This window comes from Zophobas morio, unplaced genomic scaffold, assembly GCF_036711695.1.
Source record: "Zophobas morio isolate AGI-343-1 ecotype UQ-CSIRO unplaced genomic scaffold, CSIRO_AGI_Zmor_V1 ptg000022l, whole genome shotgun sequence".
In the NCBI taxonomy this organism is placed as follows: domain Eukaryota; kingdom Metazoa; phylum Arthropoda; class Insecta; order Coleoptera; family Tenebrionidae; genus Zophobas; species Zophobas morio.
Genome location: NW_026972127.1, coordinates 3,372,334 through 3,399,620, shown reverse-complemented (window position 1 = coordinate 3,399,620; position 27,287 = coordinate 3,372,334). Strand labels below are relative to the sequence as shown.

The window sequence follows — 27,287 nt, the reverse complement described above, 5'->3', positions numbered from 1 at the left end:
GGGGCCCGATGCGTTTTATTTTTGAAAGAATTAAAAAAAAATCTTCCTAGTGGCCCAAAATGCCTTTTTTTATCGTAAAACAATCATGGGGGCCCACGTATTTTATTTTTCGAATTGTGAAAAAACCCTGGGGGCTACTGGCGTCTATAGTTAAAAGAATCTCAAGGTACCTTGTGTTTTATTTTTGAAATAATTTTAAAAAATCTTGAGGGTACCAAATGTTTGACTTTTGAAGAAACTTAAAGCCCTCAAGTTACTCTTTTTTTATTATTATTATTTTAAATACAATCGTGAGGGCCCCTGGTGACTGATTTTTTAAATGTGAAAGAGTTCTTGGAGACTTGTGTCCTTTTTAAAATAATCCCGGGAGATAATTGCGTTTTATTTTTGCAAAAATTTCTAAAAATCTTGGGGGTAACAGATATTTGACTTTTGAAGGAGTGTTAGGGACTCCAAGTGTCTGTTTTTTTTCTTTAAATTTTGAATACAATCTTGAGGACCCTTAATGACTTATTTTTAAACTGTGAAAGAGTCCTGAGGACTTGTGTCTTTTTAAAATAATATCGGGGGTCCATTCCGTTTTTTTTTGAAAGAATTTTTCTTGGGACTCCAAGTGTCTTTTTTTATTATAAAACAATCTTGGGGGCCCTGGCGTCTAATTTTTTAAATATGAAAGAACCCAAAAGGTCACTGGTGTCTTTTTAAAAGAATATGGAATAATCTTTGGGGTTCATGCCGTTTTATTTTTGAAAGAATTAAAAAAAAAAAATTACGGACTCTGGATAGGAGTCCTTGGGGCTCCAAGTGTGTTTTTTTTATTGTAAAACAATCTTGGAAGCCGTGGTGTCTTATTTTCTAAATTGTAAAAGAATTCTGGGGCTTGTTTTATTTTCGAAAAAATTTTAAAAAATCTTGAATGTTCCAGATGTTTGGAATTTAGGGACCACAAGTGTCTGGTATTTTTTAATCATAATAAAATCTTGAGAGGCCCTGATGTGTTACTGGTCAATATGAAAGAATATTAGAGACCTTTTGTGTCTTTTTTAAAAGAATGTGAAATATTCTCGGGAGTCCCCTGTGATTTATTTTTTGAAACAATTTTTAGAAATGTTTAGGGCTCCAGTCTTTAGGGCCCAAAGTGTGTTTTTTTTAATTATTACACAATCTTGGGGGTTGAAGGTGTCGTAAATTTTTAAATTGTGAAAGATTCCTGGGAGCCCCTGGTGTCTTTTTTAAAATAATGAGAAATAATCTCAGGGGTCCATTGCGTTTCATTTTGGACAAAATTTTAAAGAATCTTGAAGGCACCAGATAGGAGTCCTTTGGTTTCAAGTGCCTTGTATTGTAAACAATCATGGGGGCCCTGGTGTCTTATTTTTTAAATTTTGAAAACATTCTAAGGGCCACTGGTATCTTTGTTTAAAGAATCACAGGACTCCTTGTTTTATTTTCGAAAAAAATTTAAGAAATCTTGGGGGTTCCAGATGTTTGACTTCTGAAGGAATTTAGGGACCACAAGTGTCTGGTATTTTTTAATGATAATAGATCTTGAAAGGCCCTTATTGTTACTTTTGAATATGAAAGAATATTAATTAGAGACCTCTTGGGCCTTTTTTAAAAGAATGTCAAATATTCTCGGGGGTTCACTGCGATTTATTTTTTAAAACAATTTTTAGAAATGTTGAGGCCTCCCAAGTTGAGGCCCAACAGTGTTTTTTTTTATTATTAAACAATCTAATTTTTTTGAAAGATTCCTGAGGGCATACTTTGCCTTTATTTCTTAATATACATACATACATAGTATTCTTTGAACACGATACTTCGCCACCTTGGTTCACGGCGAATAAAGAAAATCATCAGAACTGAGATACTTGGGGCGGGGCTTATATTTTGCGTTTTTTTTTTCTTAGTATACATTGCCACCTTTTCACAACAAGGAACTTAAAACATGGTTAAAATGGTATATTTTTGCAGAGAAATATGGATTTTGCAATTATAGGGAGGAGTCTGATTGAAATATCGATAATTCCTTATACAAGTTTTCCATTTTAAACATGTTTTAGGTTTTTGTTGTTGAAATAAGTCTACACATTTTAAGAAAAAAAAAAGGCGAAATGTAGCCCCGCCCACCCGCCCTGTCTCAATTGTAATGATTTTTTTTATTGGTCGTGAGGCAAGGGGGCGGAGCTTAACTGCAAAATCCTCACTTCTCTACGAGAAGTCTAACTTTTTCCTAGAGAGTGTTTTACAGACAAACAATAGCCCCGCCCACCCACCCCCTCTTCATTCTGATGACTACCCTTAATTAATACTGTTAACTATTGACAATATTGTTGTCTTATTGGAATCTTCGGCAAATCTCTAAAACCGTTGGTGAGAAAACAGATATTTTGTTACTTTCCTTTTATAAATTATTTGATCTACAACTTATATTTCAACGGTTTTTTCTTGGTTTATAGTAATAGTAATATCGATGTTTTATTCGCCATATTACATATACAACATACGTTATTGGCATGTCAGATTAAAATACAATAAATAGAATGTGTAATAAGGAAGATATAAAATAGAAGTGTAAATAGTCTTAACGAACCAAAACTTTGAACAGTTGTTTTATTTTTAATTATCTAAATTTAAACTGTTCAAAATTCTAAACCATAAATTTCGTCTTTTTCTGCTGCAATAAATTTTAGTAGTACAATTTTTTTATAAAATTAATCACCCAAATGGAGACGGGTGGGTGGGCGGGGTTAATAATATGTTCCTCCGCAGAAAGAATATTATGTATATTAAGAATAAAAAAAGCAAAACATAAGCCCCGCCCACCCGCCCTATCTCAATTCTGATGATTTTTTGTATACGACGTAAACCGAGGGGCGGAGCTTAATTGTAAAATCCTTATTTTTAATTTTAAGATCCTTATTTGTCTACAGGAATTTACCATTTTAAACATGTTTTAATTTTCTTGTGTGAAAAGCTGACTACACATAATATAAGCCCCGCCCGCCCACCCTATCTCAATTGTGCTGATTTTTTTATTCGTCGTGAGTCAAGAAGGCGAAGCTGAACTGCAAAATCTTCATTTCTCTACGAGGAATTAAAAACATGTTTTCGAGTACCGTGAATACTAGAATACAAGAATACTATGTATATTTAGGAAAAATAAAGCCAAAAATTAGACCCCACCCATATCCGCCCCGGCCTCAATTCTCAATTGTGATGAATTTTTCATTCGTTGTCAGACCGAGGGGCGGAGCGTAATTGCAAAATAGATATTTACCTATACAAATTTATCATTTTAAACATGTTTTAAGTTTGTTGTTGTGAAAAGATGACTACACATATTAAGAAAACAAGGCAAAATATAAGCCCCGCCCACCCACCCTATCTCAATTGTAATGAATTTTTTTATTCGTCGTGAGCCAAGAAGGCGAAGCTTAACTGCAAAATCCATATTTCCTTACAAAAATTCAACATTTGAAATGTATTTTAAGTTTCTAACAATAAAAAATTCTTCACAATTGAGATGGGGTGGGTGGGCGAGGTTTATATTTAACATGATACTCAACACAACATGTTTTGAGTATAGTAGTAATGAATTTTTCATTCGTTGCCCGATTTAGGGGCGGAGCCTAATTGCAAAATCCATATTTTCCTACAAAAAATTACCATTTTAAATGTGTCTAAGTGTCTTGGAATAAAAAAATCATTACAATTGAGATAGGGTGGGTGGGCGGGCTTTATATTTTGCCCCTTTTTCTTAATATACACAGTATTTTTTTAACACGATACTCAAAAACATATTTTTAATTACTTGTAAAGAAATAAGTAGTTTGCAATTAAGCTTCGCCCCCTTTGTTCATGGCGAATAAAAAAAATCATTACAATTGAGATAGGGCGGGTGGGCGGGCTTACATTTTGCCTTTTTGTTTTAATATGTGCAGACTTTTCACAACATGACACTTAAAACATGTTTAAAACGGAAAATTTGTGTATCGCTTCAATCATGTTTTAAGTTTCTTGTTGTGAAAAGAAGGCAATATATATTAAGAAACAAAAAGGAAAAAAAATATGCCCACCCACCCGCCCTATCTCAATTCTGATGAATGAAAAACTACAACGTCAAAATTGGCGTGTTTGCTTAAAACATGATAAAATACACTAAAACAGATGAAAAAACAGGTAAAAAAGATTAAATACATGAAAAAAAGTTAGGTGAAACTCTACTGTCTTTTTTTGAAACATCTTATGTTATTTTTGGAACAATTCAAAGAGGTCTTTGAGACTCAAGTGTCTTTTTTTAATTGTAATAGAATCTTGGGGATGTCTAGTGTCTTTTTAAAAGAATGTGTAACAATCTCGAGGGCCTATTGTGTTTCATTTTTTAAACAATTAAAAAAAAATTAGGGCTCCAGATACGGGTCTTAGGACCCCAAGTTTTCATTGTAAAACAATTCAGGGGGCCCTGGTGTCTTATTTTTTAAATTGTGAAAGAGTCCTTGTGGCCACTGTAGTCCTTATTTAAAGAATCTCGAGGCTCTTCGCCTTTTATTTTGAAAACATTAATTTTTAAAAATGTTAAGGGTTCCAGATATTTGACTTTTGAAGGAGTTTTAAGGGCCACCAGTGTCTTTTTTTATAATAGAAATTTAAGTTCCCTGATGTGTTACTTCTAAATTGTGAAAGAATCTTAGGGACCACTGATGTCTTTTTAAATAAATGTGAAAAAATCTTGGGAGTCCAATGTGTTTTATTTTGAAACAATTTTTAAAAATCTTGAGGGTTCCAGATAGGAGTCTTTGGGCCCAAGTGTATTTTTATCTAAAGTAAAACTTGATTCAAAGAGTCTGGAAGTTCCTTGTGTCTTATTTTTGAAACAGTTTTAAAAAACTTGGGGGCTCCAGATGTTTGAATTTTGAAGGAGTCTTAGGGGTCTCAAGTGTCTTGGGACTCCTTGGGTGTATTTTTGAAACAATTTTAAACAATCTTGAAGGGCCCAGATCTTGGACTTTTGGGTCTTGGAAGTCTCAAGTGTCTGGTTTTTTTTTGCAATTATAATAGAATCTTGGAGGTTCCTGGTGCGGTATTTTTAAATTGCGAAATAATCTCGGGGGTTTTTAATTGCAGCTCAATTTTTACGCGAGATTTCAACTGTCCACGGATAGAGAAAGTAAATATATAAAACCACTGATTTTAGTACCCAAACACACTCAAATTTATTCAAATCCTGAACATCATAACTCTTCCAATTTCCCGCATTTCAAAGCGGGCGCCGATCAAACCTCGATCACTTAAACATCAAACGAAGAAACGCATCGCCTTCACCGGCCATTTATAACCTCAAAGCCCGATTTTCGGCTCTTCCCAGAAGCCACCGTCAACAAAACCGCTAGTTCTTTAAACCCGAGCAAGTTTACGATTTCTCGGACGCGCGACAGCTGCACTAGCTACTTCCAATAAATTGATTAACTATCGCACAACGTGGGCGTAATGGCCGTATCTTTTTTTACAACTGAATTAATGATCCGATTTTGCATAATTATCCTGAGGATGTCAAAACAAAACGCCTAAAAATGTCTACCACTCACTTTGCAGGCTGGCCGCCGTGAAACTGAGCAGTCCCTGCAAAGACCTGGAATTGTGGCGGAGCAGCGTGGCGAAGTCCTTTTGTCCTTGCTTCCTTAATAAATCTTCGGCTTCGTCCACACAACACTCGCCACCACATACACTGCCTGGAAAAAAAAGAATTACCAGAGGAAAATAAACAAATCGGGGATTGTTTGTAATAAAAACATACAGCTGGTGTGTACACACAATCAGGGAGATAAAACGGATTTAATTATAGGTGGCAGGGAGGCAGGATGTTGCTGGAGGAAATGGTAAAATGGGCACAAGTAATAAATGCGCGGTGAAAAAAATTGGAGGTGGAAGTTGTTTTAAAAATAATGGTAATTGGGTTTTTCGTGCGAAGATTAAATTTCGAGGTGTCGGTGGAATTTATTCACCATAAAGGACGTCGGAGGGCAAAATTCAAACCCTTTTCTGCCACAATTTCATATATTTTTTGTAATAACACAGACATCATCATCATCAAGCTAAAATTAAAAGAAATTGGCATGAATACAAATCAGTTTGAAACATAACCTCAAACCTTACCGGAAGACAAGTTTCTTGGTGATTACTAAATTAACAACTTTACTTTATAACTTTTCAACAGGAAAATGTGTTTCTTTGCACAATATGGAAATTATATCACGAATTTCGTTGTTGTAATTCACTTTTTTGGACACACGATGACATTATAGGCAGTGATGTCAGAATAAATTGAAAGATTTCGGTTGGAGAAACCATAGAGTTTATAACCCTAGAGGGCAGTTGTGATTTAATTCAAAAGCGTGTTGGATTAGAAAACTAGGAAAGTTTCTTGGTGATTACTAAATTAACAGTTTTAGTTTCTAACCTTTAAATATAGACGCAACAATGATAGTGTACACCGTGGTGTCAGAATAAATGAAAGAGTTCAACCATAGAGTTTACAACCCTAGAGGGGAACATTCGAAAAATTAAAAATAATAATTTTTCCTTTTGTGGGAGAACGTGATGTGAGAAAACGAGAAGCCGCTATTTACACGAAACAAAATAATTATTATAATTATAAATAAATACAGTGTTTTCGGGTTTGGTCATGTCTCAAACTATACTAAGTTACTTATTACGGACTAAATTCATGTATAAAAGAACATAATAACATCACTATTTCCGGTTGACATAATTTTGAAACTCACTAATGTAACTTGACTCTAGAAAAGTCAAATTTTAAGATCACTTCACAATTCCTAAACTTGAACCTTGACATTTCGGGTGCATTTTTTGCATGTTTATTGATCAACCACTAATGTATGCAGATGGCACTTAATTAGCCCCGTAATTGGGGGTTTATCTGTTTAGAGCGATGATTAATTAACAAGACCCGATTACTCCCCTGCTGTGCAATCCCACACCCTCTGCAATCCCACCAAACTTCAAAAGAACCCGTCGATAATTTGGCTCCGCTCCACATCCCCATCGTTATTATTTATCTTTTCAACTCTTCCCGAAATTGTAAACGTAACTGCAAACCGAACTCACGAATCCTCTATCGATCATCATCTGTGACAGAACCTTCATCACACGAACACAGAACCTGAGGCAAAATTTTCATCAGCCCCACCCCCACACATCCCATTTGAATCGAAAAAAATTGAAATGCTTATCGCAGCTTATGGGAAATTAGGGGAGAAGTGTCGGGCCTCGATCGATCCCTATCTTGTAAATGTATTGTTTCAGCTTTTATTTTTCTGTATTTTCGAGCTGCGTTAATTCCATTTGTGTTAGTCGATTGGAAGGAGCTTAATGACAGCGGAAAATTCCGGATTTCGCTCAACCCGCAGCGGAATATCGGCAATAAAGTGGATTATCGATTTGCTGCTTCGTGACAGAACAGTTCTTGAACGCCCACCCACATGGACTTGGGCTGTGCGGAGCAGGAGGTTTTGCTGAAGTTTGACATGAAGTTTGTTCGGCGGTGTGGTGCTTATTGGCGAAGATATCGACGTGTGGCAAAAGTTTATTAAGCAGTTTCGTGGATTCTGTCAGTGGCTGTCTAACTTTTTTCAAAAAATGGCCCTTCTGGTTGGCACTTTCTTATTTCATATAGGCGATTTTAAAAAAATGGAATAATGTAGATTAAGTTAATTTGTACCCCTATTATTAGGCCTGTAAGGCAGATAATAAATTAATACTACTTAAAAAATGGAATATTTGAAGAAACGAAGCCGAAAATAACTTATGTAGGTTGAAATCAATAAAAAAAAATTCTTCCGGTATTTTTCGAAAGTGTAGGAAAAATGGTCAAATATTTTCGAAGTAGTGAAATACTGAACGTTCCGAAAAGTTATCTAAAAATCTACAAAAAAAAATTCTAGGAAATACTTATGTAGAGCTCAACGTTTTCGAAAAATTCGGCCTAAAATGGGAGTTTTTAAAATATCTCGAAAATTGTAATTTTTGTTTTATCAAATTCAAAGTTCAGAAAAATTGTTGGAATTTTAGAAAAAATGAAGCCAAAATTGACTTATGTAGGTCGAAATCAACAAAATAAATTCCTTCAGGTATTTTCGAAAGTTTTTGTATATTTTTAAATACGAAAATTGAGCTTTCGGAAAAGTTATCTAAAATCTACAAAAAAAATTCTAGGAAATACCTACGTAGAGCTCAACATTTTCGAAAAATTCTGCCTAAAATTGGGGTTTTTAAAATATGTCGAAAATTGTAATTTTTGTTTTATCAAATTATCAAGTTCAGAAAAATTGTTGGAATTCTCGAAAAAATGAAGCCAAAATTAACTTATATACGTCGAAATCAACAAAATAAATTCCTTCAGGTATTTTCGAAAGTTTTTGAATATTTTTGAAATACGAAAATTGAGCTTTCGGAAAAGTTGTCTAAAAATGTACAAAAAAAATTCTAGGAAATACTTATGTAGAGCTCAACATTTTCGAAAAATTCTGCCTAAAATTGGGGTTTTTAAAATATGTCGAAAATTGTAATTTTTGTTTTATCAAATTATCAAGTTCAGAAAAATTGTTGGAATTTTCGAAAAAATTAAGCCAAAATTGACTTATGTGAGTCGAAATCAACAAAATAAATTCCTTCAGGTATTTTCGAAAGTTTTTGAATATTTTTGAAATACGAAAATTGAGCTTTCGAAAAAATTTTCCAAAAATTCACAAAAAATTCCAGCAAATAGATTTCAATGTGCTGATTTGAAAAACAAAAGTGGCTGATGGTCTCGTATCAATATCTCAAAAATTGTAATTTTTGTTTTATCAAATTATTAATTTCGGAAAAATTGTGGAATTTTCGAAAAAATAAAGCTGAAAATAACATCTGTAGGTCGAAACCGCCAAAAAAAAATCTTTCAGGTATCTACGAAAGTTTTTGAATATTTTTGAAATACGAAAATTGAGCTTTCGAAAAAATTTTCCAAAAATTCACAAAAAATTCCAGCAAATAGATTTCAATGTGCTGATTTGAAAAACACAAGTAGCTGATGGTCTCGCATCAAGATTCTCGAAAAATTCTGCCTGAAACTGGATTTTTTAAAAATATCTCAAAAATTGTAATTTTTGTTTTATCAAATTATCAATTTCGGAAAAATTGTGGAATTTTCGAAGAAATAAAGCTGAAAATAACATCTGTAGGTCGAAACCGCCAAAAAAAATCTTTCAGGTATCTTCAAAGTTTTTGAATATTTTGGAAATACCGAAATTAAGCTTTCGGAAAAGTTTTCCAAAAATTCACAAAAAATTCCAGCAAATAGATTTCAATGTGCTGATTTGCAAAACACAAGCGGCTGGTGGTCTCGAATCAAGATTTTCGAAAAATTCTGCCTGAAACTGGATTGTTTAAAAATATCTCAAAAATTGTAATTTTTGTTTTATCAAATTATCAATTTCGGAAAAATTGTGGAATTTTCGAAGAAATAAAGCCGAAAATAACATCTGTAGGTCGAAACCGCCAAAAAAATCTTTCAGGTATCTTCGAAAGTTTTTGAATATTTTGGAAATGCCGAAATTAAGCTTTCGGAAGTTTTCCAAAAATTCACAAAAAATTCCAGCAAATAGATTTCAATGTGCTGATTTGAAAAACACAAGTCGCACATCAAGATTTTCGAAAAATTCTGCCTGAAACTGGATTTTTTTAAAATATCTCAAAAATTGTAATTTTTGTTTTATCAAATTATCAATTTCGAAAAAATTGTGGAATCTTCGAAAAAATAAAGCTGAAAATAACATCTGTAGGTCGAAACCGCCAAAAAAATCTTTCAGGCATCTTCGAAAGTTTTTGAATATTTTGGAAATACCGAAATTAAGCTTTCGGAAAGGTTTTCCAAAAATTCACAAAAAATTCCAGCAAATAGATTTCAGTGTGCTGATTTGAAAAACACAAGTCGCACATCAAGATTTTCGAAAAATTCTGCCTGAAACTGGATTTTTTTTAAATATCCCAAAAATTGTAATTTTTGTTTTATCAAATTATCAATTTCGGAAAAATTGTGGAATTTTCGAAGAAATAAAGCTGGAAATAACATCTGTAGGTCGAAACCGCCAAAAAAATCTTTCAGGTATCTTCGAAAGTTTTTGAATATTTGGAAATACCGAAATTAAGCTTTCGGAAAAGTTTTCCGAAATTCACAAAAAATTTCAGCAAATAGATTTCAATGTGCTGATTTGAAAAACAGAAGTGGCTGATGGTCTCGCGTCAAGATTTTCGAAAAATTCTGTCTGAAACTGGATTTTTTAAAAATATCTCAAAAATTGTAATTTTTGTTTTATCAAATTATCAATTTCGGAAAAATTGTGAAATCTTCGAAGAAATAAAGCTGAAAATAACATCTGTAGGTCGAAACCGCCAAAAAAAAATCTTTCAGGTATCTTCGAAAATTTTTGAATATTTTGGAAATACCGAAATTAAGCTTTCGGAAAGGTTTTCCAAAAATTCACAAAAAATTCCAGCAAATAGATTTCAATGTGCTGATTTGAAAAACACAAGTCGCACATCAAGATTTTCGAAAAATTCTGCCTGAAACTGGATTTTTTAAAAATATCCCAAAAATTGTAATTTTTGTTTTATCAAATTATCAATTTCGGAAAAATTGTGGAATTTTCCAAGAAATAAAGCTGGAAATAACATCTGTAGGTCGAAACCGCCAAAAAAATCTTTCAGGTTTCTTCGAAAGTTTTTGAATATTTGGAAATACCGAAATTAAGCTTTCGGAAAAGTTTTCCAAAAATTCACAAAAAATTTGAGCAAACAGATTTTAATGTGCTGATTTGAAAAACACAAGCGGCTGGTGGTCTCGCATCAAGATTTTCGAAAAATTTTGCCAGAAACTGGATTTTTTTTTAAATATCTCAAAAATTGTGATTTTTGTTTTATCAAATTATCAATTTCAGAAAAGTTGTTAAAATTTTCCAAGAAATGAAGCCGAAATCAACAAAAAAATTCCTTCAGGTACTTTTCGAAAGTTTTCCAAAAATGGTACAAAATTTCTGAAATACTGAAATTATAAGCTTTCGAAAAAGCTGTATACAAATTTACAAGAAATTCTAGAAAATGGAGTTCAACGTGCTGACTCCAAAAACATAACTTGTTGGTCGTCCCAGACCAAGGTTTAAAAGAAAATCTGCCCAAAAATGCAATTTTTAAAACATGTATCTCGAAAATGGGTTATGATGTTTTGAGGATTTTGATGTTCTGAATATTTGAATATTATGGTGTTCTGAGGATTTAAGATTATGATGTTCTGAGGATTTGAGGATTGTGGTGTTCTGAGGGTTTGAGGATTTTGGTGTTTTGAGGATTTGAGGATTATTTTGCTCTACTCATTTTTGGTCGAAAATTTCCAAAATATGTTCTGAAATATTGAGATTTCGAAACAGTTGTCCAAAAATTCACAAAAAAATCTGGAAAATAGAGCTCAAAGTGCTGATTCGAAAAATTTAACTTGTTATGTATGGGACACCAAAATTTCCGAAAAATTCTCTGAAAATGAAATTTTTAAAGTATCTCGAAAATCGTAACTTTTTTATCTAAATCAACAAAAAAAAAATCCTTCAGCAATTTTAGGTGTTCGAGAAATGATCGAAAATTTCTAAAATACCGAGCTTTCGCAAAAATAAGATCTGGGAAATTGGGCCCAATGATTCGAAAAACATAACTTGTTGATAGTCCCGAACAAGAATTTTCGAAAATTTTGGTCAAGGGATATCAACAAGTTGTGTATGTTTTTTGAATCAGCACGTTGAGATCTACTTTCTAGATCCAGAATAACCAATACAAAATATCGCAAATTTTAAGATTTAAAAAAAATCAGTAGGTATTTCAGAAATTTTCGACTATTTTTCCAACACTTTGAAAAATTGCCTGAAACCTGAAAGAACTTTTTTGTTGTTTTAAACCCTTAGAAATTATTTTCGGCTTCATTTCTACTAAAATTTCTAAAATTTTTCCAGAATAGTTTAAATGAAAAATACAATTTTTGGAGATATGTATTTTAAAATTCTCATTTTTGGATAGAATTTTTCGAAAATCTTGGTCCGGTACGTCAACAAGTTGTGTTTTTCGAATCAACTTTAAACTCTATTCCCAGATTTTTTGTGGATTTTTAGACAACTTTTCAGAAAACTCAATATTTCAGTATTTCAAAAATTTTCAACCACCTTCGAAAATTGACCGAAGTCTGGATTCGACTTACAGAAGTTAATTTAGGCTGCATTTTTCCGAAAATTCCAACAACTTTTCCAAATCGATGACATAAAAATTAGTTTTAGAGATATTTTAAAATTTACTTTTACAGACAGAATTTTTCAAAGATCCTGATTCGGGACCATTAATAAGTTATGTTTTTCGAACCAGCACGTTGAATTCTATTTCCTTGATTTTTTTATGGATTTTCAGACAACTTTTAGTAGTTTTAGTAGAAATTTTCGACCATTTTTCGAACAATTTCGAAAATTGCCTGAAGAATCTTTTTGTTGATTTCGACCTACAGAAGTTATTTTCAGTTTCATTTCTTCCAAAATTCCAATGTTTCCAGAATCGATAAACTAAATACAATTTTCGAGATATTTTAAAAATCCTGTTTTCAGGCAGAATTTTTCCAAAATTGTGGTATCAGTAGATATGCTTCTCAATTGAGCTCCATTTGCTAGAATTTTCAGTCTATTTTTTCGAAAGCTCAAAATTGGCTAAAAGAATTTTTTTATTGATTTATACCTACAGAAGTAGCAATCGGCTTCATTTTTTCGAAAATTCCAATAATGGATTCTGAATCCATAAAACAAAACAATGCAATTTTAAAAATTCCATTTTCGAAATTTATTTTCGATTACATTCATATTTTAAAGATCCTATTTTCGGACAGATTTTTTTTTAATTTTGGTCCGGGACCATGAACAGTTATGTTTTTCAAATCAGCACGTTGGGCTCTATATTCTAGATCTTTTTTGTGTATTTTTAGATAACTTTGTCGAAAGCTCAATACTTTATTAGTAGGTATATCAGATGTTTGCGACCATTTCCTCAAAAATTTTCGAAAATTACTTGAACTTTTTTTTTTGTTGATTTAGATCGACAGAACTTATTTTCGGCTTTATTTTTTCGAAAACTCAAATATTTTTTCAGAATTGATAATTAATTTTATAAAAAAAATACAGTTTTCAGTGGCGGATTTAAAAAAATAATAATAATTACGAAAAATCTAAAATTACCAAAAAATCATAAGATTTGGACTCGATATAGGCACGGAAAAGGAAATTGGTAAAATTTCGCTGTCTTGTACCCCTACCTGCACTTTACGACCCGGCCCAGCGCCACTTTTTCCGCACTTTATTTCCGATCCGGCTCCAAAAATCGCGCCCGCCCCTATTTATCATACCGCAGCCCAAAGGAAAAAATAGAAAATACAGCCAAGGAAATTGAAACGATATTTCAAAAAGGAAGGCGATACGGATGCGCTTTCGCGCGAAAAACCCCCGTTTGTAGATAAGTGAGACAGTTTTTATTTATGGAGTGTGATTCGATTTGAGTTTTTCCGGTGTGGTGGTGTCTTTGATCTTTTTGATTCGGGACAATTATGGCGTTTTATCAAAGGGGTGTTTTCGTTGCGGCTTGTTTCGCCGGTGGCTGTTCCGTTCGGTGCTCACAGCTAGTGACAATTGTTATGCGTGGAATGCCAAACGGTGCCTTCTAATTGAAGGATTCTGATTGTTCTCTAATTAATTCAAGTGGTGTTCAATTAAATTGCGCTTACGTTCGATTCGGTATGCAGATTTCAAATTTCGACTCGGGTAACAAGCTCTGATTGATTGACGGAGGCGGGTTTGATTGCTTTGATTTATGTGTTTGCAGACAAGATATGTGGCATGAGCAAAGAGTCGTCGTTGCGGTGATAAAATTGAAGCTTGGGTAATCAGAATGCCTGGAACGGCAACGTCAAGATTCTAGGCGATGCACGCGTAATATCTACGGAGGTTAAGGTGGATGTAATCAAATTCCGGTCTTTTGTTCTAGGGGTTGTAGTATACACTACAGCAGCATTACCATGCGCGTGACGTCATAGCAAGACCTGACCTATTCCCGCTATTCGTATAACATAGATCAAGGGTTTGTACGGTGTGGGAGAGGTTTTCAAATTAAAAGAAAAACGTTACATTTTTCCAGAATCATCCTTCGAAAATTACCTAAAACATTTTCTTGTACATTTGAACACGTAAAAGTTATTTTCGGCTTTATTTCATCGAAAATTTCAATAGTTTTTCCAAAATCGATAAAATAAAATTTACAGTTTTTGAGTTATTCCAAAAAAAAAAAAACATTTTCAGGCAGAATTTTTTAAAAATCATGGTCGGGAACCATCAACAATACTTATGTTTTTCAAATCAGCACATTGACTTCCTTTTCATAGATTTTTTTATGAATTTTTGGACAACTTTTCCGCAAGCTCAATATATATTTCAGTATTTCAGAGCTTTTCGACCATTTTTTGAAGACCTTCGAAAATTGTGTGAAGGATTTTTTTTATGGTTTCGAACTACGGAAGTTCTTTTCGGTTTCATTTTTTCGAAAATCCAACAATTTTTCCAGAATCGATAAAATGGAAAAGGCAAATTTCGAGTTATTTTAAAAACTCCATTTTCAGATAGATTTTTTTCGAAAATTTCAGTTCGGGACCACCAACAAGTCATGTTTTTTGAATCAGTACATTGAGCTCTGTTTTTCAGATTTTTTTTGTTTCTGTCCGAAAATGATAATTTTAAAATATCTCGAAAATTGTAATATTCATTGTAACCATTCTGGAAAATCTTTTGAAATTGTCGAAGAAATGAAGTCGAAAATAGCTTCCGAAGGTCTAAAAGAACAAATAAGTCGAAAATTTCTAAAAAACCTACTGAATTTTTTGAAAATTCTTAAAAATTGCAATATTTTGAAAAAATAGTAAGAATCCTTGAAGAATCGAACTGAAAATGATTTCTGTAGGTCGAAATCAACAAAAAAATCGTTCAGGAAAAAATTGAAAATTGGTCAAAAAATTATGAAGTAATAAAATATTGAGCTTTTGGAAAAGCTGTCTAAAAATCCACAAAAAAATCAGGGAAACTTTCTGATAGTTCCAGATCAAGATTTTCGGAAAATTATGTCTAAAAATGGGTTTTCCAAAGCACCTAACTAGAAAATTGACTTTATATTATCGATTCTGGAAAAATTGTCGTATTTTCGAAGAAATTAAGCCGAAAATAACTTTCGAAAATGGAATTTTTGAAATATCTCGGAAATTGAATTTTTTATTTTATCGATTCTGGAACCAATGTTGGAATTTTCGAAGAAATGAAGCCGATTCTAACTTCTGCAGTCTAAATCAACAAAAAAAAAACCTTTAGACAACTTTTGATTTTCGAAAAATGCTCGAAAATTTCAAAAAAATATAGAGCTTCTGAAAAAATACGACCGAAAATTCACAAGAAATTCTAGCAAATTGATTTCAAAGTGCTGATTTGAAAAACGCAATGGCTGATGATCCTGCATCAAGATTTCCCAAAAATTGTTGGAATTTTCGAAGAAATGAAGGCAAAATCATAACTTATTAAAATACTTCGAAAATGGATTATGGTGTTTTGAGGATTTGAGGATTGATGTTCTGGGGATTTGAAAATTGATGTTCTGAGGATTTGAGGACTATGGTGTTCTGAGGCTTTGAGAAAAATTATATTCTGAGGGATTGAGAATTATGGTGTTCTGAGGATTTGAGAATTATGATGATCTTACGATTTGCGCATTAGAGGAATATGTTGTTTTGAGGATTTGTGGATTGATGTTCTGAGGATTTGAGTATTATGGTATCCTGAGAATTTGAGAATTATAGTGTTGTGAGGATTTGAGAATTTGAGAATTACGGTGTTGTGAGAATATGAGGTTTGTTGTTTTAAGGTTTTGAGGATTATGGTGTTTTGAGGATTTGAGGATTATTATGTTCTGAGGATGTAAGGCTTATGGTATTTTGAAGATCAGAGAATTATGGTGTTTTGAGGATTTGAGGATTGATGTTCTGACGATTTGGGGATTATGATGATCTAACAATTTGAGGATTATGATGATCTGACAATTTGAGGATTATGATGTTTTAAGGATTTGAGGATTATTGTGTTCTGAGGATTTGAGGAATATGGTGTTCTGAGGATTTGAGTGTTATGGTGTTCTGAAATTGAGGATTATTTTTGTTGTATTAATTTACCAATTAAATAGCTTCTGTATGTTGAAATTAACAAAAAATTCATACAAGTAATTTTCGAAAGTTTTCATGAATATGGTCGAAAAACTCCGAAATACTGAAATGTTGAGGTTTCGAAAAAGTTGTCCAAAAATTTACAAAAAAAAATCAAGATTTTCGAAAAATTCTCTGAAAATAGATTTTTTTAAAAAACCTCGAAAATTGTATTTTTAATTTTATCGATTATTGGGACCACTGTTTTGTTGGAAGCCGATTATAACTTCTATCGGTCTAAATCAACGAAAAAATTCCTTTAGGCAATTTTAGGTGTTCGAAAAATGGTCGAAAATTTTTAAAATACTGCTTTCAAAAAAATAGACGAAACACTGACAAAAAATTTTGGAAAATGGAGCTCAATGATTCGAGAAACAAAACTTGTTAATGCTCCCGAACTAGAATTTTCGAAAAGTTTTTAAACAATGTAAAAAATTGTATTTTTTACTTTATCGATTTTGGAAACATTGGAATTTTCGACCAATTGAAGCCGAAAATAACTTCTGCAGGTCGAAATCACCAACAGAATCCCTTCAGGAAATTTCCGAAAATTTCTCAAATACTGAAATTATTTAAAATCTTAAAAACTGCAATATTTTTTTTTATATAATCGAAAGTGACTTTTGTAGGTCGGAATCAACAAAAAAAAATCCTTCGGTTGAAAATTTCCGAAATTCTGAAATATTAAGCTTTCGGAAAAGTTATAACTGGTCCGAACCAAGATTTTTGAAAAATTCTGTTTTTAAATGGGAATTTTAAAATACATATTTCTGAAATTATAAATTTATTTCACCGATTCGGGAAAAATTGTTAGAATTTTCGAAGAAATGAAGCCGAAAAGCCGAAAATAACTTCTATAGGTGGAACCCAGCCTTCAGGAATTTTTCGAAGGCGTTCGAAAAATAGTCAAAAATATCTGAAATACTGAGCTTTCGGCAAACTTATCTAGAAATCAACAAAAAAGTCTAGAAAATAGATCTCAACGTGCTGATTGAAAAAACATAACTTATTGATGGTCCCAGACCAAAATTTTCGAAACAATGTGTCTGAAAATAGGATTTTTAAAATATCTCGAAAACTGTAATTTTTATGTCATCGATTCTGGGGAAGTTGTTGGAATTTTTGAAGGTGGTGGAATATTTCTGAAATACTGAAATATTGAATTTCCTGAAAAATTGTCTAAAATTCCACAAAAAAATCTGGGAATAGACCTGAAAGTGTTAATTCGAAAAACGCAACTGGGCCAAGATTTTCGAAAAAATCTGTTCTAAACTGAGAATTTTAAAATACTTATCTCGAAATTTGTAATTTTCAATTTAACTATTTTGGGAAAATTTTTGAAATTTTCGAAGAAATGAAGCCCAAAATAACTCAAATAACTTCTGAACGTCGAAATCGACAAAAAAATCCTTCAGGCAATTTTCGAAGAAATTCGAAAAATGGTCAAAAATATCGGAAATACTGAGCTTTCGGCAAACTCATCTAAAAAACAACACAAAAGTCTAGAAAATAGATCTCAACGTGCTGATTTAAAAAACATAACTTGTTGATAGTCCCATTTCCAATTCAGTCCAATTTTCGAAAAAATTTGTCTGAACATGGGACTTTTAAAATATTTCGAAGATTGTAATTTTTAATTTATTGATTCTGGAAAAATTGTTGGAATATTTCAATAAATGAAGCCGCAAATTACTTCTGTATGCCGAAATCAACAAAAAGATCCTTCAGGCGATTTTTGACGTGTTTGAAAAATGGTCGAAAAATTATCAATAATAAAATACATATAGAGCTTTCGGAAAAGTTGTGTGAAAATTAAAAAAAAAATCTAGGAAATTGAGCTCAAATTGCTAATTCGAAAAACATAACTTTTTGGTGGCCTAATTCAAGATTTTCGAAAAAAATCGGTCTAAAAATCGATTTTGGAAAAATTGTTGGATTTTCAAAGAAATAAAGCCGAAATCACTCTGTATAGGCTAAGTTTCTATAATAAAGTGTCTTTGATTTCTAATAGTCTGTTGAATTTGTCATGAGGGGGTGAAAATTATGCATGTGGTGTTCTAACTCCTCTAAGGTATTGTGGGAGTTGACATAAATGTTTTTAGTTTTAAAATTTAATCCTGTTTCTCACTGTGGTGTTAATATTTATTATGTCTTTGCATGTATTCTTAAGACTACAAGCTAAAGCTGCCTAGTAGACAATTGTGTGAGGTTTTTCAAAACAAATAGTTCTTAAAACTTAGTCGTTCAAAAAGTAGAACCTAAACCCGGACTTGGCAAAAATCCCCCCGGACCTCCTGGAAAAATCAGTTCCGGCGTAAAACACTCAGCACTTCGCAGGTCTTCATAAATTTTCCACGCACTGGCCAATTCGAAGGCGCGAAATCGATCCTAATCCCCTTACGTAGGCGATTATGGCGCGTCCTGAAGACAAGAAGAGTGAATATTTAGATAGGCATCGATCTGGGCTCATCCTCGACTTCATCACTTCTTTGCCGGCAATAAAACTGCGAGCTCGTTTAGCCTATAAATAAAACATCCTATGCCCAAGGGCAGGCCCTTCCGCACGTGATTTCTCGTGTGTTCCGCACCTTGTGTCGGAACACAATTGCGCGAATCTGATTACGTTCTTACTTCTTAGGGTGGAAACTTCGGAGCGGATTAATTTCCATCAAATTCACGGTCCACCAATCACCACACTGTGGCAATAAGCCGTTTTATTGTGGATGTTAAGTGAGTTTTCGAGTGGAAGGGGCCGGCGCTGCGGCCGGGTTGGAAAGGGCGAGGAAAAAATTATGAAAAAGGGGGAGAAGTGATATACGGAGAGAGTTATTCGCGGTTACAACACTTGTATTTATTAACTCGGGCTAAAGGCGCAATTGCACGGGTGCAGTTTCGGCAAGTCGGGCTTGAAGATTTTGCGCCACAGGAAATACAATTAATTTTCTACAGCATCGCGCACAAACGCTCGATTATAATTTATATCGGGCTTTATTTGTCGTCGGTGGCGCGGCGATTCCATAAATCGTGCCATCAATGCTTCCATTTACGCTGCTGAAAAAATTCGTTATTAATCTGAGGTCATCACCAGCGCAGGGGTCACGAACGAGAAGAGTCAAAACATTAATTTGTTGATTTTTAACTTGTTCGCGCTGCCTCGAGACACTGAAGAAGTCGGTGGTTGAAGAATGTGTGTAGGAGGTCATAATGGAATCCTGATCGAGCGGCTAGAAACTATTGCAACAAAAGCAACACGACGTCTACATATGATGCACGAAATGGAGAAAAGCGTTGTAGAGGTGGCATTTCTGAGGCTCGCATTTCCAACATCAAGAACACGGTCATAAAATGCACAACAATGCAGTAATTCCGTTTCAGACCTCGCGAATTACCTCGTTTTTGACTTTAGTAAAAAATTCCTTCGCCAAATATGGACGTCGAGTAATTCGAGTCGGAAATCCCCCCCGAAGTGCTTCATTACATTAAACGTCCGTCACCTGGCCCGAAATATTAAAGACATAATAAATAATGTAAACGATACGATTTCATTTCCATTAGAGGATCAGATGAGCTTTTACCGAATGCATATTAAACAGCTTAATCCACAATCACCGCTCTTAAGTCAGAACGCATTAAACCGAATTATTCGTGTACTCTTAGAAAAGCACTCTCTTCCATATTCGGAAAGAGAATTCATCCTGCAGCGCATATCTCTATTATCTCAACATGTCTGTAAATAACAGCCGTCAAAACAGACAGCTTTACACGATTTTCTTGGCGCAAACTAGGATGTTGAAAAAATTCCGCGACTTCTGTTTCACGTTTCGTTCGTGGATCGATCACCCGGAGGCGGTCTTCGGCATTTACGTTTTATCGGGTTATTCTAATCCATTTTTTGCTTCGAAAATTTGAACGCCGTGAGCCCGCGGCGCGATAATTGAGATGGGTTCATCTGAGGCAGATATGGTGGTCAATTAATTAATTCGGACTTCTTTCAAGGCCTAGCTGGATAATTATAAATGTTGGGTTTATAGCTCAATTAATTGACGAAAATTTGCCGTCGGAGGTGCAGCAGCTCAGTATTCCGTTTAATTATAAATTGACTCAACAATTAGCTAGGTCGCGTAATTGGAACTTACCATATGTGGCGACACAAGACAAATTAATCTAAATTGAGTTTAACAGTAGCGAGAATGAAGCTATTGCTCTATTTGTGTTTAGTCCTTTTTCGGAAGACCAGTGCTGTCGTACTTGAATTTTAATTTCACCTATTTTTATCATTCTCAAATTTTATTGACTGTACTTGTGAATATTTTCAAAATTTCAAGTGATTCTTCATTATTACCACATTCGAGCCACTTGGTTGTAATTTAAATGGTGAAAAAAAATTGGGGAACCCAGGTGGGTTTTTTTTTAATAATTTGCAAGAATCTCGGATACTAGCTTGAAATATATTTTTTTTCAAGGGGGTATTTTGGATATTTTGAATATGTATTGTGGAAAATTTCATTTTTGAAAAAGTCCTCTAAAAATTCTCAAAAAATTCAGGATTATAAATCTTGACGTGATGATTCCAATATAGCGTGTTTAGGGTCACCGACCAAATTTTCGGAATTAAATTCGAATTTTTTGAAATTTTCAAAAATTGCGATATTTCACTGGGTGATTCTAGACAAACAATTTTTCGTTTCTTCAGTTTTTTGAATTGCAATTTTTCAATTTTGCAATTTTTTGATTTTTTCATTTTTCAGTTACTTAATTTTTCAAGTTCTTGGTTTTTAGTTCCCATTTTCCCGACTTTGTCTCGACTTTACATTACACTTTTTCGTTTTTTCGTTTCTTTTTTTTTTGTATTTCTTTGGACTTTATGATTAATTTTTCGTTTATTCGATTCTTCAACTTTTCAATCTTTGGCTTTCCAGTTTCTCGATTTTCCTAAAATTTTAACAATTTTTCCATTTTACAATTTTTGGATTTTTTAATTATCTTATTATTTTGAACTTCTTCAATTTCAAATTTTTTAATTTTTTGAAAAATCTGGATTTATTTACATTGCACAAATTTTTTGATACAACGATTTTTCGTTTTTTGGTTTTCTTCGATTTTATCCTTTTGTGATATCACAATTTTTCCTTTTTCATTTTCTGTCGTTTATCCATTTTTCCATATTTCAGTGTTCCGGTTTCATAATTTTTAGTTTTTGCAACTTTAATTTCAATTTTTCATTTCTTCAGTTTTTTAAATTGCAATTTTTTGATTTTTTAGTTTTTCAGTTCCTTAATTTTTTAAATTCTTGGTTTTTAGTTCTCATTTTCCCGATTTTTAAATTTCCATTATGTCGATTTTATATCACAATTTTTCGTTTTTCATTTTCTATCGTTTGTCCGTTTCTCAGTGTTTCGGTTTCATAATTTTTGGTTTTTGCAAGTTTAATTTCTGCAATTTTTTAATTTTTCGGCTTCCAAATTTTTCAATTTTTCGTATCTTCAGTTTTTTCAACTGCAATTTTCAATTTTGCAATTTTTCGATTCATTAATTTTTCAGTTCCTTAATTTTTCAAGTTCTTGGTTTTTAGTTCGCATTTTCCCGATCTTTTAACTTTCATTATCTTGATTTTATATCACAATTTTTCTTTTTTCATTTTCTTTATTTTTCAATGTTTGGTTTTTCAGTTCCTCGACTTTCCAATTTTAAAATCTTTCCATTTTACAATTTTTAGATTTCTTAATTATCCGATTTTCCGATTTCTTTAATTTTCAATAGATATTTCATTTTTCAGATTTTGCACTTTTTCGATTTCAAATCTTATAATTTTTTGAAAAAGCTGGATTGATTTACCTTGTGACAATTTTTTGCTATCACAATTTTTCTTTTTTCATATTCTGTCGTTTGTCCATTTCTCCATTTTTCAGTATTTCGGTTTCATAATTTTTCGTTTCTTCAGTTTTTTCAATTGCAATTTTCAATTTTGCAATTTTTCGATTCATTAATTTTTTAGTTCCCTAATTTTTCAAGTTCTTGGTTTTTAGTTCGCATTTTCCCGATTTTTTTTAACTTTCCTTATCTTGATTTTATATCACAATTTTTCTTTTTTCATTTCCTTTATTTTTCAATGTTTGGTTTTTCAGTTCCTCGATTTTCCAATTTTACAGTTTTTGGATTTCTTCATTATCCGATTTTCCGATTTCTTTAATTTTCAATATTTCAATTTTACGAAATGAATTTTTTTTTTTTACATTTTCAGTTTCAAATCTTATGATTTTTTGAAAAATCTGGATTTATTTAGCTAGGACCAATTATTAATTATATTATATGTATAACGATTTTTCTTTTCTCATTTTCTGTCGTCTGACCATTTCTCCATTTTTCAGTGTCTCGGTTTAATAATTTTTCATTTTTGCAACTTTAATTTCTGCAATTTTTTAATTTATCCACTTCCAAATTTTTCATTTTTTGATTCTTTAATTTTTCAAGTTCTTGGTTTTTAGTTCTCACTTTCCCGATTCTTTAATTTTCATTATCTCGATTTTATATTTTCGTTTCCCATTTCCTTTATTGTTCAATGGTTCTATCGATTTTATATTTTTTCGATTATTCAATTTTTCAAATTTTCCGACTTTTAAATCTTTCAGTTTTACGATTTTTGGGAGTCCTAATCATCCGATTTTCCGATTTCATTAATTTTCAATATTTCGAATTTACAAAATACATTTCGTTGGGTGCAAAATTTCATTTTTGAAAAAATCGTCTAAAAATTCTCAAAAAAGTCAAGGGTATAGGTATTGATGTGCTGATTCAAAAAATATAGCGTCTTTATGGTAACGGAGCAATATTTTCGGAATTCGATGTAAAATGCCATTTTTTGAAATTTTTAAAAATTACAATATTTCAATTGGCGATTATGGAAAAATGATTGGAGTTATCGAAGAAATGGAAGTGACTTTTGCAGCCCGAAATCCACAAGAAAATGTGTTTAGTTCAATTTCAAAAATCGTCGAAAATGGATCGAAATTTGCATTGTGGAAAAATTCATTTTTAAAAAACTCGTCTAAAAATTCTCAAAAAATTCAGGGTTACAGATCTTGACGCGCTAATTCCAAAAATATAGCATGTTTATAGTCACGGAGTAATATTTTCGAAAAATTCCGCGATTTTGGAAAAACGGTTGGTGTTATTAAAGAATGATGCCTGAAGTGTCTTCTACGCAGGCCAAAATATACAAGAAAATGTGTCTAATTAAATTTCGAAAATCGTCGTCCAATAAAATGGGTGCTCAAAAAAAAACCGGGTGGGTGGGCGGGGCTATTTTTAAACTTTCTTTAACCATAAACTCGACCACTTGAAAAAATAAAATTCAATTTTCATCTCACAATAAATAAAATAAGCCAATGAACTTCAAAAGTGCAAGTGGGTAGGGAATTGTCGGTTTCAAAGACAAATTTTTAAAAATTCAAAAATTGCCGTATTTTATTTTGGCAGTTTTGCAACATGATAGGAGTTTGCGAAGAAATAAATTCTGGAGATCAAAACATTTCCAGGTGTTCGAAAAAAAGAGCAAAATTTCATAAAAATATACGGTGTTATTATCCAGGATTTAGATTTTCGAAATACATATTTAGTTTGGTAATAAATTCTTTTAATGCTAAAAATTGACATATTTTATTTTATATGGACGATTCTGGAAAATGGTAAGAATTTTGGAGGGAACGAAGCCGAAAATGAATTCCGAAAAATTTCATAAGAAATTCAGTAAAATACTTAAGTCAATGCAGTTTAAAAGCGGACATGGGTGGAATTACTTTCAACTTTTTTGTCTAGATTCCACTATTTATCAATATAAAATCCACTTTTCGTCCAATAAAAACCGGGTGGGTGGGCGGGGCCAATTTTGATTTTTGTAAGGATTTACCTGACCACTTGACAATAAAACTCAGAAGTGAAGGTAGGTGGGATTAGTTTTATGTTTTTTGTCTAGAGTCCATTGTTTATTCCGATATTAGATCAAATTCGCGGCCAATGAGGTTATATTGTTAAAAATAAAAATATAATAAAATTCCAAAGTGCGTCCAGAAAATCCAAAAAATTTTTGTAACTCCGCGAATAATTAACATTCAACAAGGAAGCAGTAAAAAAACTACGAAAGTACATACATTATAATAAAAGCACCGAAGGCTACATGCATACAAACAAAGTAATTGAGTAAAAAAAAAGTAGCGCTCTAAAAGGAATAAAAATAAAAGCTACACAGAAACCGGTAAAACATGGACAAAAAAACTTGCTTAAAAAACGCCATAAAATTTTATGTAAAATCGAGAAACAAAATAAACGTAGCCTGGAAAACAAATAAAATTCACAGATTAGATAGTGTAAACAAGAAAAGATCGATTGAAACAATTAATGCACAGTTCTTTTCAATAAATAAATTCGTCGGCGCTTTTAACCAAATTTTATTAATGCGAAACTGATCGATGTTATTGCTTAGCAATACGCTTATTAATGTATTTATAAACACAATGATTCTCTCAACAAGATAAAACAGTTAATCGATTACTATGGTAAATGTTATCCTCGATTTACATAATTTAAACATAAGCGAACAGCCTTTTTTGACAGATCGAATTATGATGAAGAACCGTGGAACTGAACGTGCTATTACTTGTTTCGTACGACAAAGTCAGAATTACTCTTGCAACGACGCTGAAGCGAAGAAAACCCTGATATAGTACAGGAAAGCAATCAAGAAATGCATTGTGAAGTTATAGGTAAAATGGAGTGCGTGATAAATCGTGAATAATCGCAAAAGTAGTAAGTAGAATTATTGCGCGTGATAACTATATCAGAAAAAATGCGGAACAAGCACTAAAGACAAAACTGTCTGAAAGAAAGTGGAAAAATGAGAGTTCTTGAGCGGAAACGGAAGTGGGTTTGGCATGATGAGGGTGATAAAATTTAAGAGGGGTAAATTTAATGGGATCTTATTTAAAAGAAGAGTTAAAAGAAAAAGTGGCTTCAGTGATCGATCGCTCCAACGGTTTGAATTCGCTCCGACTGTATCGTGAAATTTTTGCATATTTCTCGGTTTTATCACGTAACACCGGTCGTTAGTAAACTTCGTCATAAACGAAATTCCTTTTTCCGCGCCGTCGATTCCATTGCCGAACACATAAATTCACGATGGTTTATAAATTCGGCTTTAGCAGGTAGTAATGACCCGTTCAACTCGAATCGTCCCAGTAAAAGTCCCATAAAACCCATTCCTCGAAATTCGTGTACTATTACTCTTTATGACAGCCGTAATGGTAAGCAATTTTTTCGTCGAGTTTCCTCAAGAATGAACAAGGGCGGCAAAGTTCGCCCGACAATAAATAACTTTTGTGTTTAGTGCCGTGTCTGGAGATTATATACACCGGTGTTCCGAACAGGTTATGTCTATTCAATATTAAAAAACTTTTATTGAAGTTCGCAAGAGTAATTTTATATCAACCCGGTGAGAGAATTCCTCTTAACAACGTTACCCGGAGAAGGCGAGATGAAATTGTTTTAGGATTCCTGTAATTTCTTTCAAACGGGACGTTCGTATTATTTTATTTGATTACTCCTTCGAGTTATTGACAAAAGCAATCTCATCGCGAGACGCGAAAAAACTCCACATCGCCGGAAACACAATTAATTTAACATCACACGAGTGCTCTTCTTCAATCCAAAAAAACGTCGACTCAAAGTCAAAACACCTGAAGTTAAACACCCTCTAGTTCGGCCAAATCCTGGCTCAATAACAACGCAAACACGCCCAAAACCGCGATCCTCAACACACATTCGGCGAAAAAATTAGGAGAAACAGTTTGCTCGAGCTTCACACAAGTCAAATATTACGCAATCCTGGAGGATCTACCCTTCCAGCTGACCGCAGGCTCTGTCCCATCACTCTCGTTGCCATGCCGACACGAGTTATAAAAGAGTGAGGACAACTGCAGTCATATTTCATTTCCTCCGGTTCCAAGTCGTCATCTGGTTTTGTTGGCGTTCCGATGCAGGCCACTTCACCTGCACGAGAAAGAAGCTGCTGGAATCGAGCCGTCACCGGGAGCCGGCAGCTGCACCGCCGAGGTGTCTGCGCTTCCACAGCTGGAGTCAACCCGTCTGGGTTTTCACGGCTTCCAGACGAGCCGACGTTGGAGGCACGTCCAACTGGCGAAATTAATGGACGAGGAGATAAAAAATAGCTCCGGGGGAAAGTGTCGTTGCTTAAACATGGTCTACGTCGTGTTGAAAAAATTGGGCTGGAGTTGTTTAGATCGAAGTAGATGAGTCTGCAGCACTTGCAGTAAAATAAGGTCAATTTCTTAGATAGACAAAAAATCTTGTGGGGATTTCAATTTTGCTATTTACTCCAATACGCTAAAATTAAAAAAAAAACTACCAGAAGTACCCAAGAGATTTTCAAAACCTTCAAAAAAAGAATGGTCTAAAGAATTTTATACACCAGGTCAGGTTTCGTCAGGATTTCTTTCTTTGCATTTTTTTTTCCTAAATTAATAAATAAGTTAACTGACTGATCAGTTTTTTAAAACTTATGTAAAAATTCGATGTCTCTGGGAAGCTAAATTATTATTATCGAGATTTTAAGAATCAGAGTTCAGATTTATAATTTTAGATCACGGGATTTTAGAATTCGCACTTTTAGAATCCCCACACTTTGAAGGACTTCAGTATTAAAACTATCATGAAATACCTAGTACTTGCTAAGGTAAGACTAATTTTGGCGAGTGATATACCCTCTAAGAAAATAGGTATCATTTGCTAAAGTCAGTCGTATCTTAACAAGTACTAGCCCCACCCGTTCGCCCTCTATTTTCTTAGAGGGTATTTCATTGGCCAAAATCGGTCTTATGCCAGAAATTGGGTCAGCGGGGTAAAATTAGTCTAG

General features: G+C 33.1%; 1 protein-coding gene across 1 annotated transcript in view; it reads right to left on the bottom strand.

Moving 5' to 3' along the window:
• Dally (division abnormally delayed) overlaps window positions 1–27,287 on the bottom strand; it is a 346,375-nt gene that overhangs the window by 250,772 nt on the left and 68,316 nt on the right. Inside the window, exon 2 of the mRNA XM_064062229.1 lies at window positions 5,589–5,732. Coding sequence (XP_063918299.1) covers window positions 5,589–5,732 — 144 coding nt within the window. The remainder of the gene's footprint in view (window positions 1–5,588; window positions 5,733–27,287) is intronic.